The sequence below is a fragment of the Lagenorhynchus albirostris genome, chromosome 8 (assembly GCF_949774975.1).
Source record: "Lagenorhynchus albirostris chromosome 8, mLagAlb1.1, whole genome shotgun sequence".
Taxonomy (NCBI): domain Eukaryota; kingdom Metazoa; phylum Chordata; class Mammalia; order Artiodactyla; family Delphinidae; genus Lagenorhynchus; species Lagenorhynchus albirostris.
Genome location: NC_083102.1, coordinates 17,628,289 through 17,642,057, shown reverse-complemented (window position 1 = coordinate 17,642,057; position 13,769 = coordinate 17,628,289). Strand labels below are relative to the sequence as shown.

Below are 13,769 nucleotides of genomic sequence, written 5' to 3'. Positions count from 1 at the left end.
TAGAGAGGGTGAATGGCTTGTGCAGGTTCCCACAGCACAGAAGCCAGGACTAGAATTCAGGCCCCCAGTTTCCAAGATCAGTGTTTTTCCATAATTATAGTGAACACCATCTCAGTTTAAGAGGAGGTGCTTCCCCATCCAGAAGAGCCTTGTGTTTGTAACTCTCCATGGGGCAGCCAGGGGGATTGCTCCTGGGTATCCAGGCAGGTGGCTGCAAGGCCTCTCTGATGCTACCACAGCATCTGACACTCCAGGGACTGATTCTGGAAAAGTGGGAGGGGTCCCAGATTTTAGGGGCCTAAGAGACCAGACCAAACCCTATACCTCTTTGAGTCCTTGGTGGGGGATTTAGAAGAAATCTTGGCTCTCAGAGATGGTGACAGAAGGAGGAAGAAAGAGAAGGGAAATAACCTGACAAAGATGCAGGCACTAATCCCCTCTCCTCGACAGAAAATGGGAGAACTTAAGCTTTGGCGTATCTCCTGGAAATGACTTGCAAAAGAAGCACTTTGGAAAGTGCCTTTGATTTGGTTTAGGCCAGAAGACCACACAAGGAATGAATATTCTCTAGATGCTGTCTACAGACAGCCTATCCTGGAAATAATTGGCTACCTTGCATCAGCCTTCGCCTGTGTGGTTTGATTCAGAAAATTGATAAAGAATAAATAAATGATAAAGAGTAAATCCTAAGAGTTCTCATCACAAGAAAAATTTTTTTTTCTGTTTCTTTAATTTTGTATCTATATGAGATGATGGATGTTCACTTAATTTATTGTGCTAATCATTTCTTGATGTATGTAAGTCAAATCATTATGCCATACACTTATACAATGCTGTCTGTCAATTACATCTCAATGAAACTGGAAGGGAAAAAAAGAATAAATGGACATTAATTTTTCCTGTCAAGTCATTTTCTCTTAAGACAGGTCGGGCAGAAGCACATCGTAGGGAATGTTTTACACTTTCCTCTGCAACTCCAGGGCTGAGCACAGACCTGGCATAGATTAGGTCAAAGCAGATTTACCAGTGAAGGGCCCCTCACTTGCACCACTCCTTCTGAAGTCCAGGGAGGAGGCCCCGCAATGTGTTCACTAGCCATATGCCTTGTAATTTGCAAAAGTAAAAGGTTTCAGGCATAATTGTCTGTAGCTATTTGTGTTACTTTAATCAAGAATCCTGGCTAACGTACACAGTAAGTGCTGGAGCTAGGACTTGAACCCAGGCTCTTAGTTCTGGTCCTGTGCTCCCTCTATCATGCCACTCATGTAACTCATCTCAGGCTACAAGCCAAGCAAACCTTGCTGCTACCCTGGCAGGTAAAAGTCAGAATCCAGGGCTTCCCTGGTGGTGCAGTGGTTAAGAATCCACCTGCCAATGCAGGGGACACGGGTTCAAGCCCTGGTCTGGGAAGATCTCCCATGCCGCAGAGCAACTAAGCCCATGGGCCACAACTACTGAGCCTGTGCTCTAGAGCCCATGAGCCACAACTACTGAGCCCACGAGCCTAGAGCCCATTCTCCACAACAAGAGAAGCCACCGCAATGAGAAGCCTGTGCACAGCAACAAAGAGTAGCCCCCACTTACCACAACTAGAGAAAGCCCACAAGCAGCAATGAAGACCCAATGCAGCCAAACATAAATAAAATTTTTTAAAAAAAGTCAAAATCCATGGGGAGGAGTTTTACCTACCTGACTCCTAAAATTACTTGCAGGAGAGTGCAAATGCCAGAGACGAAGAAAATGGTGCTGATGAGGTAGCTCTGGGTCAGGGGGTCATGCTGCAAACACAGGTCCTTGGCCAGGATGAGTGGAATTGCCACGAGTCCCCCCAGGGCTGTGAGGAAGTGCTGTGGGCAGAGCAGAGAGAAGAGATGGGCTTGGAGATGCTGTAGTTGCCTACTCTACCTTCATTCCTATTCCTACTGCCAGAGGCAAGAGCTCCATCTCTGGTCTCAGAGGAGCCTGGCCTTGAGCGACAGGCAGCGAGATCCAGGCAAGCAGTGGGAAGGAACCAGGAAGCCCTGGCAGCAAGAAGCAGGGACCCAGCCAGAAGGTCTGGGGTTCAAGGGCAGGACCCTACTGCCAAGAACTGATGTTCTAGGTAAGAAATCAAGGCAGGGACACAGCACAGGAGGATATAACATGAACCAAGGAGGGGACCTTAAGAACAGGAACAAGGCAAGAGGCTCATTATTAAAATAAGGCACAAGGTGAGGGCAAGACCATTGACCAGGGTGGCCTGAGCACATTCTCCAAGATAGATCATATGTTAGGTCACAAAACAGCCTTAGCAAATTTAAGAAGATTGAAACCATACCAAGAATCTTTTCTGTCTGCAATGGTATGAAACTAGAAATCAATAACAGGAGGAAAACTGGACACAAATTTGTGGAACTTAAGCATCACACTTCTGAACAATCAATGGGTCAAAGAAGAAGTCAAAAGGGAAATCAAAAAATATCTTAAGACAGGCTTCCCTGGTGGCGCAGTGGTCGAGAGTCCACCTGCCGATGCAGGGGACACGAGTTCGTGCCCCGGTCCAGGAAGATCCCACATGTCGCGGAGCGGCTGGGCCCGTGAGCCATGGCCGCTAAGCCTGCACGTCCAGAGCCTGTGCTCCACAATGGGAGAGGCCACAACAGTGAGAGGCCTGCGCACCACAAAAAAATATATATATGTATATCTTAAGACAACTGAAAATGGAAACAAAACATACCAAAACTACTGGGATGCAGCAAAAGCAGTTCTAAGAGGAAAGTTTATAGCAATAAATGCCTACATTAAGAAAAAAGAAAGATCTCAAATAAACAACCTAACTTTATTCCTCAAGGAAGTAGAAAAGGAAGAACAACCTCCAAAGTTAGAAGAAGAAAGGAAAAAACAATGATCAAAGCAGAAATAAATGAAATGAAAAACAACAGAAAAAAATCAGCAAAACTAGAGCTGGTTTTTTAAGATAAGCAAACCCTTAGCTAAACTCAGAAAAAAGGGGAGAAGACTCAAATAAAATTAGAAATGATACAAAAGAAATACAAAGTACCATGAACACTAGTGTGAACGATTACACACCAACAAATTGGATAACCTAGAAGAAATGGATACATTACTAGAAACACACAACTTACCAAGACTGAATCATGAAGAAATAGAAAATCTGTACAGACCAATAAGTAGTGAGGAGACTGAAACAGTAATCAAAACTTTCCAATGAAGAAAAGCCCAGGAACAGATGGTTTCACCGGTGAATTCTATCAAACGTCTAAAGAAGAATTAGTACCAAGCCTTCCCAAACTATTCCAAAAACTGAAGAGGAGGAAACACTCCCAAACTCATTTTACAAGGCCAGCATAAACCCTGATACCAAAGCCAGATAAGGACACTACAAGAAAAGAAAACTACATGTCAATATCCTTCATGGATATAGATGTAAAAATTCTCAACAAAAATACTAGCAAACTGAATTCAACAGCACATTAAAAGGGTCATACACCATAATCAAGCGGGATTTTACCCCTGGATGCAAGAATGGTCAATATACACAAGTCAAAAAATATGATACACCACATTAATAAAATTAAAGACAAAAATCATATGATCATCTCAATAAATGCAGAAAGAGTATCTGACAAAATTCAACATCCTTTCATGATAAAAATATCTACATTATCCATTTTATTGGCTCATAATAATATTTTTTAAAATAGTATGACATTTGCTCTTCTTATTTTGTAGAAAAGCACAGAGAAGTTAACAAAAAAGTGTATCCCATCCCTGGTACCCCACATTGAACTGTTTGTAAAATTAAAAGAAACACATCTATAAGATTAGAAGATTCAAGCTACAAAAGTTACAAAATAAATAGTGAAAGTTGAAAGCCACCCTTCCTTTCCTAGCTTCTCTTCCCAAGGCTAAATACCTCTATTAGTTTCTTGTGAATTCTTCAAAACATGCAAAATTACTACATACACTTATTTCTATTGTTCTATCTCTCTTTCGTTTGTTAGTTTTTAACACAAAAAAAGATCACATTATACACAGTTATTTACTTGGCTTTTTTCACTTAATATATATTGGTGATCATTTTTTAACTGCAAGGTAGATACATCTTTCTCTTTCTAACAGCTACATAAAAAAATTACTTGTTAGGATGTGCCACAGTTCTCTAAGATGGATATTCTGGGGGTGTTTCTAGGGTTTTGTTTGTTCGTTTGTTGTGATTTTACTATTACCAAAAGAAGAACATCTTTGTACTTACCTTAATGAGTCTTGCCAGCATATCTATAGAGAAATCCTTCTTTTTTTTTTTTTAATTTGGCCGTGCCACACGGCTTGCAGGATCTTAGTTCCCCAACCAGGGATTGAACCCCGCCCTCAGCAGTGAAAGCGCAGAGTCCTAACCACTGGACCACTGGGGTATTCCCTACAGAGAAATTCTTATGCATTAGGGACTGGGTTAAACAATATATATGTTTTACATGTTCACAGAAAAGTTGCACCAAATAACATTCCAACAAAAGTGTTTGAGAGTGCTTGTTTCCCAATATTCCCCAAGCATTGGTTATCAAACTCTTTAGTTGTTGCCAAACAAATTATAATTGGTATCTTGAAAAAAAAACCCAACACCACAATGGCCCAGTTGGTGTCCTTTATGTGACCTATTAGCTCAGCATGGGGGAGAATCCTCCCTCAACTCCACGCCCCACCCCCAAACTCCTTGAGAGAAAGAGAGACTGGAGGAGCCTTGAGCCCCCTGGAGGTCAACAACATGGAAGGCAAGAATATCAACAACATGGAAGCCAAGAATATCAGCAATTTGACCTGAGTGTGTGTTCATGTGCCTTTTGAGGCAGAGCTTCTTCGAACCCAGTGCTTATGGGTGGCATTACCTGCACTCCCAAGAAGATACAGAGATACCATGGTGGGATATCCAGGATGCTATAAGCCAGGTTACTGCTGAGACCCCTAGGCTGGCCATCCTTCTTCCTGCCTTGGCCACCTTCATGGGAGTTGAATACACCATCACCCTTCTGCTGAGAACAAGAGAAGAACACATTTGAGCATTTCAAGAGGAATCAAGTGGACTTTTGATGTCGAAACCTCGGCCTCTGTCCACCGGTACTGAATCAAATCTCAGAGACAGAGTTTGGGGTGAATTAGAAAAGAATAACTTTATTATTTTGCTAGGCAAAGGGGCACACAGTGGTCTCCTGCCCTAAAAAACTGTGTGTCCCAACCTGGGAGGATCTGGTGAGGAGTTTTATAGCAACGGTTCAAAGGTGGATTTGCTGATAAGATTAGGGTGTGTGCAGGGCCTGCACTCCTTTAATCTGATCTCAGGTAATCTGATGAGTTTCTGTGGTTCTTTTAATCTGGCCTCAGGTGGTCTTCTTGAAGAGCTTCTCTGGTTCCTTTAAGCTGGAATGAAGAATGCTGACATCTTCCATTTATTGGGGGTTTTAGTTCTATAAAGAGCTCAGAAGATACAGTTATGTGTATCCCTTGAGGCTGAACCAGGACCCTGGAACCAGGAGCCTGTCCCAAGGCTGCACTACAGTTTCTTGGCTGCTCCTCCCTTGTCTCTGCAACCCCTCCCTTCCCTGATTAGCAACTGTTTGAATCTGTCCTTTGGGACTCAGGGAAGGTCATGGAAGCTGGAGTCTGTTCCCTACGAACAAGGAACTGGGAACACGGAAAGGCTTCCGTGCCCAGGAGCCCCCTAGGGTCCTGCTCAGTTTCACTTTCTGATTTCAACCAGACAGATGCACAGCTTTCCAGAGGCAAGAGCGATGGGACAGAGATAACTGCTGGCCTGCTTGGGATTTCTAGGTCAAAAGACCAGAGATTTTCTATACTATACATCTGCAGCAAGACCTCCACATGCAGTCTGGGGCCAATCAAGAGAGGTGGGTGCCTTGCCTGAAGCCCTGGCAGAGAAGAAACTTTGTGGAGGAGGGAATGGGGGTCAACTCCACGGTCAGGAAATGGGCAGGTAAATGGGGATTCTGGCCCAGAACGGTGTAGCTGCCCTTGCATACGCTCCTACAGGCCAGCCTTGCGCCAAAGCCCTCATCACAGCATGTTGATTATAATGGATGGACTGTTTCCTTATCCATCTCTTCTGCTGGGGTGTGAGTTCCTAGAATGCATTCACTGTGCCTTATTCTTTTTGTCCCAGCTTCTAGAATAGTCTGTGTGCTCAGTCTGAACAGTCTGAGTGTATGGATGAATGAATAGATATAACACAAATGTAAATAAGTGCAGGGCACACAGAATGCTCTAGGGTCAATAGCCAAGTTATATTCCTACCAGTTTAACCCCCAATTAACTTTGAATCGTAGACCTTCTCCTCCAACTTATTGGCTATATAGTTTACCAAACTTGGGCAAATTACTAATATTTTTAAGCCTCATTTTTCTGATCTATACAACAGAAAAGTCAATAACATCTACTTCATAGTTGAGCCAGTCCTGCTCCTCCATGGGGTAGAGCACTGGCAAATCCGATCCTAATTCCTTCCCAGTACTCGGGGCCCACATCACTGGCGATGGAGAAAATGGCCCAGCACACTGAGCCTCCAGGCAGCCGGAGGAGCCCAGGGCCGTGGTCAGGCTTGCTGACCGTGGGTGGACTCAGCCAGCCACAGCACAGCTCCGCAGAGTCACATTGCTCCTGGGCCTCAGAACAGCGTTTGCTCATTAACCTTCTAGCATTTAGTTTCTGAAACTTAAATGTAAGGATTTTGTCTCTACTCATCTATTTAGCAATGCCTGGGAACAAGCATCCCAAAACTGTTCCAGGAAGCATTCCCTGACTTCACTCCACCCCGGCCTCAGACCAGACGAGGCCTTCCCTCCTCAGAGGCATGTTTACTACAGCCCAGAACACACCTCACTACCATATGTCTTCTCGTCCTAAAGGCCATAAAGTCCCCAAACTACTCCATCTCTAGCACAGAGTTAGTGCTCACAGCATTCTCTGTTGAGCTATAAAATAAATGAACCCACGTATAATGACCATAAAGAACTTTTCTCACGGATTTTAAAAAATAAATACTTAACTGGTTAGAATTCTTTGAAAACAACACGCTGATCTTATTTAGACTCCTGAAAAGAAGGAGGCACTGATGCTACTTGGTACTTGGGTCGCACAAGGACGGCTGGCTCTGCCTAAGGAGGTCAACGCCAAGCCAAAGATGGCCGGGAGGCTGCTGGAGGGAAGTCTGGAGCACTTATCGCGAGGTTTTAGTGAAGGCGTGGCACAGTCAGCGAGCACGACAGCAAGAGCGGGAGAACAGGCTGAGGAAAAAAGAGGAGGGGCAGAAGGAAAGAGCGGCTGGCTGATTGGCTGGTTGGTTGATTGATGCTGGGTAGGCTACACAGAACAGCAGAGCGCGCAGTTTGGAGTAGGGTAGACGTGGTCTGTCATTCCCCTGCTTGGCAGCCATAGGCACTTCACTTTCCCTCTCCCAGCCTCGGTGTCCCCTTCTAACTCTGGGATGGTTGCAAAAATACTGGAAGTCTGTGTGGCTGCCTGTTATGTGCGCCGGTGATTGAGCTCACCGGGCTGGGGCAGGTACAGCTGCCAGCAAACTCACCTCATACCTTCTCCCAGGACCCCTCGGAATTCTCAGAAAGGTGATGGGGAGGGAAACACTGACTGAGGGAAATGTTAGTTTGGGGTCTTTTTTTTTTTTTTTTCCTATTAAGAGTCAATGACTCAAAGAGTGTTCTCAGCCTGATGACCTCTGAATGTTCTAAGTTCTGTCTAGATATCAACTTGGACCATCTGAAGGTTATGGAAACCACTTCTGTAATCGTTTTAAAACAGTTTTCTGGGAAATTGACCTTGTATGAGGTCCCACATGAAAAAAAAAAAACTAGAACTGAGAGTGGGGAAAAACTTGTCTTCGTTGAGAACGGCTGGTTCTTCGCTTCTGATAGGAGTGTGAGACTTCTGTGAAACCCGTCAGTCATGGCTGGTAGAAAGCATAGGGCCTGATCAAAATACATCTTTTGTTGTAAACTACCTTACATCACTTATGCAAAGCACTGGGACAAAAAATAAAATAAGAAGGTACACAGTGTACCTGAGATTCCTGTGTGTCAGAGATGAGTCACTAGCATATTAAAGACACACATAGAAACAAGTGACATCCCAGAGGTATTTTAGAGCAGGGGCTTCTCAGATGGAGGTGGAAGAAGTCCCATCTCAGGGCATATCCGGATACGGGAAGCGCCTTTATCCCAGGAGAATCCCTGGGCGGGAAAATTCTGTGAGTCTTAGAGCAGCTGAAGATCGCCTACAAATACCTTTTTGAAGGAAGAATGAACTCTTAACGAAGCTTCCCTGCCAGTGAGCACTGGTGTGAGAAGGGGGGCCACAAAGTCTCCTGGTTGGAATTGTCTGTCAACTCAACACACGAGCTGTAATTTCGCCAAAAGCCTTGCTCCAAAGAGGCACTGTGCTGAGGCTTGGCATTTTATAGTGCTTCACAGTTTGCAAAGACCTTCCAATGCATCCTCTCGTTTGATTCTCACAACCCAGTTTAAGGATGAGGAGACTGAGGCTTGTCCGAGGTCCCCTTGTAAATGGGAGAATGGAACCCTCCTCTTTCGGTGTCGAGGGCAGCTGCTGGCAGGTGCTTCCCTGTGAGTACAGGGACAGCTTGCCAGCTCTCAGGAGCAGACCAGCAGAGCAGCAGGAGACTCTGCTGCAGAGGGAGCAGCAGTGGGAAGGAGGGTGCCTGGGGGGGAAGTGAATCCCTTGGCCCTCTGACTCCATCCATTCCCCATACAGCCTCCCACTCCCTGATGTGCCCCTCTAGCTTTGCTTCCTAACACTTCCATTCAGCTGACTCTAGCCAATGGGATTGACCATATCCCTCCAAACGTGGCCTCAATTATCCTGCCTCAGTGCCTTTGCTCACCCTGTGCTCCCTACCTGATCCCCACGACCCTGCTTCCCCTAAACCCACCTTCAAAGAGCTCAATGCCTCCTTTTCCTTTACCTCTCTGCTTCCCCCACCCGATATGATTGCCCTCCTTGTACTCTTAATACATCTTGTCACTCTGTTATGTAATTCACCATCTTCTCCCTTGTATCAGAAATATTTTTTTATACCCCGCTTCCCCCTAGCTAGGCCGTAAGCTTTCAAGGTGGGGAAGCTGTCTTCCCCATGTTTATATCCCTAGAAGATTCTAGCAAAGCAATATGCACTTGAAAACCAAAAACATCTCAGAAAATGGCCTCTTAATCTGGGTGCTGAAACTGAAGCTTTGAAGAAAATGACAAGACAGGCCACTGAAAAAAAATCAGATGTGTCCAGACTCTTCCACTCCCCACTGGCCTCAGGTGACCAATGAGGTGGAAAACATCACAGCCTTCAGAAAATGGAGTCTTCAACTTATTTCCCAAGATTTTTTTTTTTTTTTGGCTTCCATAAGGTAGTGGCAGAAGTGTTTTTTTTTTTTTTTAAAAAAAAGGCCCAAAATGGAGTCACTTATGCTAAGCCCCATGTTGGCAAACCAAGACTTAATATCTCACCTAACTGCAGTTTCAGTCTCTCCCAGGAATGTAACCTTTAACCAGTCAGTCGAATTATCTGGTCAGCACTAGTGAGCTGATCTGCCTGGTAGACACCTGCTTTCAGGAAAGTGACCTCACCTGAAACAATCCACTCTTGGATAGAATAACTTCCTTGCCCTGCCTCCTTTTGCCTATAAAACTATTCCATTTTGTACAGCTCCTCAAAGCTCCTTTCTATTTGCTATGATGGGATGCTGCCTGTTTCATGAATCATTGAATAAAGTCAATTAGAGCTTTAAATTTACTCCATTGAATTTTGTTTTTTAACAGAAGGAATTCTGAGGAGAAGACAGGAGATTTCTCTCAGGTGTCTTCCACAATATTCCAGAAGAGATGGTCAGGGTCTCTTTACCAGAAGGCTGACCAGCAGTGGGCAGGGTCTGACAGCCTGGCTCCAGGCGATAGTTCTGAGGGCCCAGCCTAGGTTCGTGGGTGGCACCTGTCCCACAGACACTATGGCTGCGCCTGGTGGGGGGAGGCTCTTTCTGGCTACGGTGGGCAGAGGGTCCCCACTCAGTCGCCCCTGTTGTTTTTAGGTGGCCAAAATAGGTTGGAGAGAATGGTGGGACCAGGGCTCAAGGACGAGCTACAGAGGCCTCCAGATGGGTTACTGTCACTTTACTTCTCTGGGCCTCAGTTTCCTCATCTGTAAAATGGGAACAGAGGTGCATGCTTCATTGGCTTGAAGGTAGAAAACAAAGTACATAAAATGCCTGGGGCATACTGGTTATTCAGTAAATGTTAGTTTTCTCTCTCTCTCTCTCTCCGCTTCCCTCTCTTGGTCTTGCTTCAGAAAGGGCTTCTGATCAAAGAAATCATAATGCTGAGAAACCTACAAAACAATCATTTAGACTCAACAGAGTAAAGCAAAGAGGACTTTTCAGCTCTCCCTTCTTCCTTTGTAATTCATTCACAGAGTTGGGCACCCAGGGAGAAATCTTTGCCTCTGTGAGGGTGAGGTTGGGAGGACAGCTCTAATAATCCAAAGTCTTACCTAGAACACGAGTCAATGTCCTTAGCACTAAAAATGAACCCGCATTAGGACTTCATGCTGGGACCCCCTCCAGGCGTCTTTCCTCCTTTCTGCTACTCCACCCCACCCCTTATGTTTCCCTCTCTTCTACCAGCGCTCACCAAGGGCTCCGGGTGCTCACAGCTGGTGATGGCAGAGTTCATGGCCGCTTAGGGTCTTCTCCTGTTGGCTTCCTCTCAGAACAAAAAAGAAGCCGCTCCAGGAGAGGAAGATTAACTTCTCACCGCCAGCCAAAATAATCAGAGAAAGAGGAGGATCTGAGCCAGCTCCGGGGAGGGTGGGGCCTCCAAGCCCCACCTGCTGGTCGGCAACAGACTCCCCCTCCAGCCCTCTCGGGTCACACTGCAGGGGACCAAGGTGCCTTCAGTGGCAGGGAATGTTTCACAATTTGATAAGTATGGGTAATTGCAGGAGAAGTTAATGATCCCTCTTGCTACCAAGGAAACAAATCAGGGTGCAGCCTCTTGGGATGTGGCAGGAGAGCACTTTCCGGAAGCCAGGTTTCCAGGGGCAGGAAATGAGGGGGATGAGGGTGAGGCTCTGGGCTGAACATAGAGGCTTTTCTGTGTTCTAAAGCTGATTTCTAGCGACCGGCTGAGCCGGAATGAAAGCATTGCAAAAGTAGCGCAAGTAGCCTGGCCCCTGAGATGTACTAATGCAGTCATTAGAGGCGGAAAGGTGTTGCTGCTGACCTGGGAGAGGCCACTAAGGCTCATGGCGGGAGCAAAGGCCTCAGGTGAGAGACGGAGGAAAAAAATGCTTCTAATCCTTGGGTGCTTGTCTCCCTAATACCCAGAAACTTCTAATAACCCCCCTTTCAAAGAGACAAGTCCAGGAAGGTATAGTCTTGCTCTTATTCTACACAGGGCACTAAAACGCTCCTCCAAAACTCTCAATAAACCCCACTCTATGAAGTCCAGTGCAAGCAAATACCTGCTATTCATAATGATGGAATGTTCTGGAATGGGTAGCACTGGGTCTCAAGTTTCGGGAAACACACAGTGGGACACACGTAGACGTTGATGGGAGTCGGTCCAAGAGGAAGCCCTGAGAAACACAACAATGAGAAGTCTGACAAGGGAGGGGACAGAGTTGACTTAGGCTGTAACAGAAAAACCAAGGTTAGAAGAAGAGAGTCAAAGGTCAGTAATTACTGAATACTTAACTTTGCACTGCACTACACCTTTTTTTTTTTTTTTTTTGCGGTACGCGGGCCTCTCACTGTTGTGGCCTCTCCCGTTGCGGAGCACAGGCTCCGGACGCGCAGGCTCAGCGGCCACGGCTCACAGGCCTAGCCGCTCCGCGGCATGTGGTATCTTCCCGGACCGGGGCACGAACCCGTGTCCCCTGCATCGGCAGGCGGACCCTCAACCACTGCGCCACCAGGGAAGCCCCCTTTTTTTTTTTTTAAATCTTAATGTGCACAACAAACTAGCATTCACATCCTTATTTTACAGGATTAAAAATCCTGTAAATTCAGGTTTTTTTTAAGATTAAGAAATTTGGGTGTCGATGGGTTAAGCTATTTGCCCAAGATTCATAGCAAATACAGGAGCCGAGATTCAAACCCAGACAGTCTTGTTCCACAGCCCACGGGGCTCAAGGAGATGCCCAACAGAGACAGGCAAGCGCCCTGGGTCTGAAGATGCACAAGGTGGGGCTCGGAGGAGATGGTCCAGGGAGTGTGGCCGGAGGGGCTTCCCCATGCTACCTGGAAAGGAAACACAGATCCTCTACAAAAGGCACCAGGGGCTCCAAGTTCACCTGAGAAGGGAAGGTGAGGCTGCTCGGCTCCAGGCGGCATGGGTCCTGCAGCTGTCGGGGTCCCCTGGGCACACTAAGTGTGCAGTTCCCAGGGCGGGTGAGGCAGGAGGTCAGGAGAGAGACCAGGTGCCAACATTCAATGGACAGTGAAGACCATGAGCTTCGGCTGTTGCTCCAGGAAGGCCAGGCTGGGGGGTGCGGGGGTCCGAGGGGGGGCTGCCTGCACTACCCCCAGCCCCCCTACCCTCACAGACCTGTGGGCACAGGCAAAGTTGAGGTCACGCTGGACATCTCTTTTCCCTGTCACCTTCTGGAACGGCACGGAAGTGGGGGGCTTCTCAGCCTCTGCCCTCCCCACACTGAAGGTCCTTCCTCACTCCACTTCACCCTTTCCTCTCCCTGCCATTGGCTGGGGTGTACAATTAAACTCCTCTGTAACCTGAGACAAAACGGTGCGGGGTTAGCTACACAACTGAGGCAAAGCAGAAAGATGGTCTCCTGTCACCCCTTCGTTCGGTTGCCTGTACAGTGTGTTCAGAGCCTTCCTCCCTCTTTATCCTCGGGTTCTCTCTTCTGAGCCTGACACTCTGTCCCACACGGTTCTTTGTACAGGCCCTCCCAGCGTTCACCCTTTGGCTTGCGGTCACTGCCGCTGTCCCCACCTTGCTCAGCAGCTCGGAGGCGGAGCCGAGCCAGTCCCTTTCCTCTTCCTCCACCTTCCACGCCTTAGAAGTCACTTCCAGGGAATTCCCTAGCGGTCCAGGGGTTAGGACTCGGCAATTTCACTGCCGAGGGCTCGGGTTTCGTCCCTGGTCAGGGAACTATAAGATCCCGCAAGCCGCGCGCCTCGGCCAAAAAAAAAAAAAGTCACTTCCACAGACTAGTCCCTCCACTCATCACTAGCCAGGCCCGGCTTTGAAACAGGAGGGAAGGGAGCAGGGCATAGCCTTTAAACAAATGACATAGCCCTTAACGATATGACATAAACGGGCTAGAACCTACTAGGTCCAAGATGGCTGAAGATTCGACTCCCAGTAGCCCTTGAGCCTCGCTATACGCTCATTATAATATATTAACATGCTAATGACACACCCACAGGCGCCATGGCAGTTCTGCAGCCGACCATAAAAGGCCAAAAAGTGGGCGGTGGTTCATTTCCTGGAAATCCCCGCCCCTTCCCCAAGATAGTTGAAATAATCCTCCTCCTCATTAGCCTATGAAATTACCCAGCCCATAAACACTAACCACCCCATATTTCGGGGCCTCTCGCCTTCTGAGATGGCCCACGCTCTGTCTGTGGAGTGTGTTTCTCCCATGGCTGCTCTCACTTTCTGAGATGACCCCATGCCCTGGGGCCACTCTTGCCTTATGAGACTGTCCGCATTCT

General features: G+C 46.9%; 1 protein-coding gene across 1 annotated transcript in view; it reads right to left on the bottom strand.

Moving 5' to 3' along the window:
* LOC132524544 (solute carrier family 23 member 1-like) overlaps positions 1 to 10,761 on the bottom strand; it is a 44,803-nt gene extending 34,042 nt beyond the window's left edge. The window contains exons 1-3 of the mRNA XM_060156612.1: positions 10,720 to 10,761; positions 4,887 to 5,027; positions 1,690 to 1,847 (exon numbers count right to left, since the gene is read on the bottom strand). Of these exons, the coding sequence (XP_060012595.1) occupies positions 1,690 to 1,847; positions 4,887 to 5,027; positions 10,720 to 10,761 (341 nt within the window). The remainder of the gene's footprint in view (positions 1 to 1,689; positions 1,848 to 4,886; positions 5,028 to 10,719) is intronic.
* Positions 10,762 to 13,769: the final 3,008 nt, after the last annotated feature.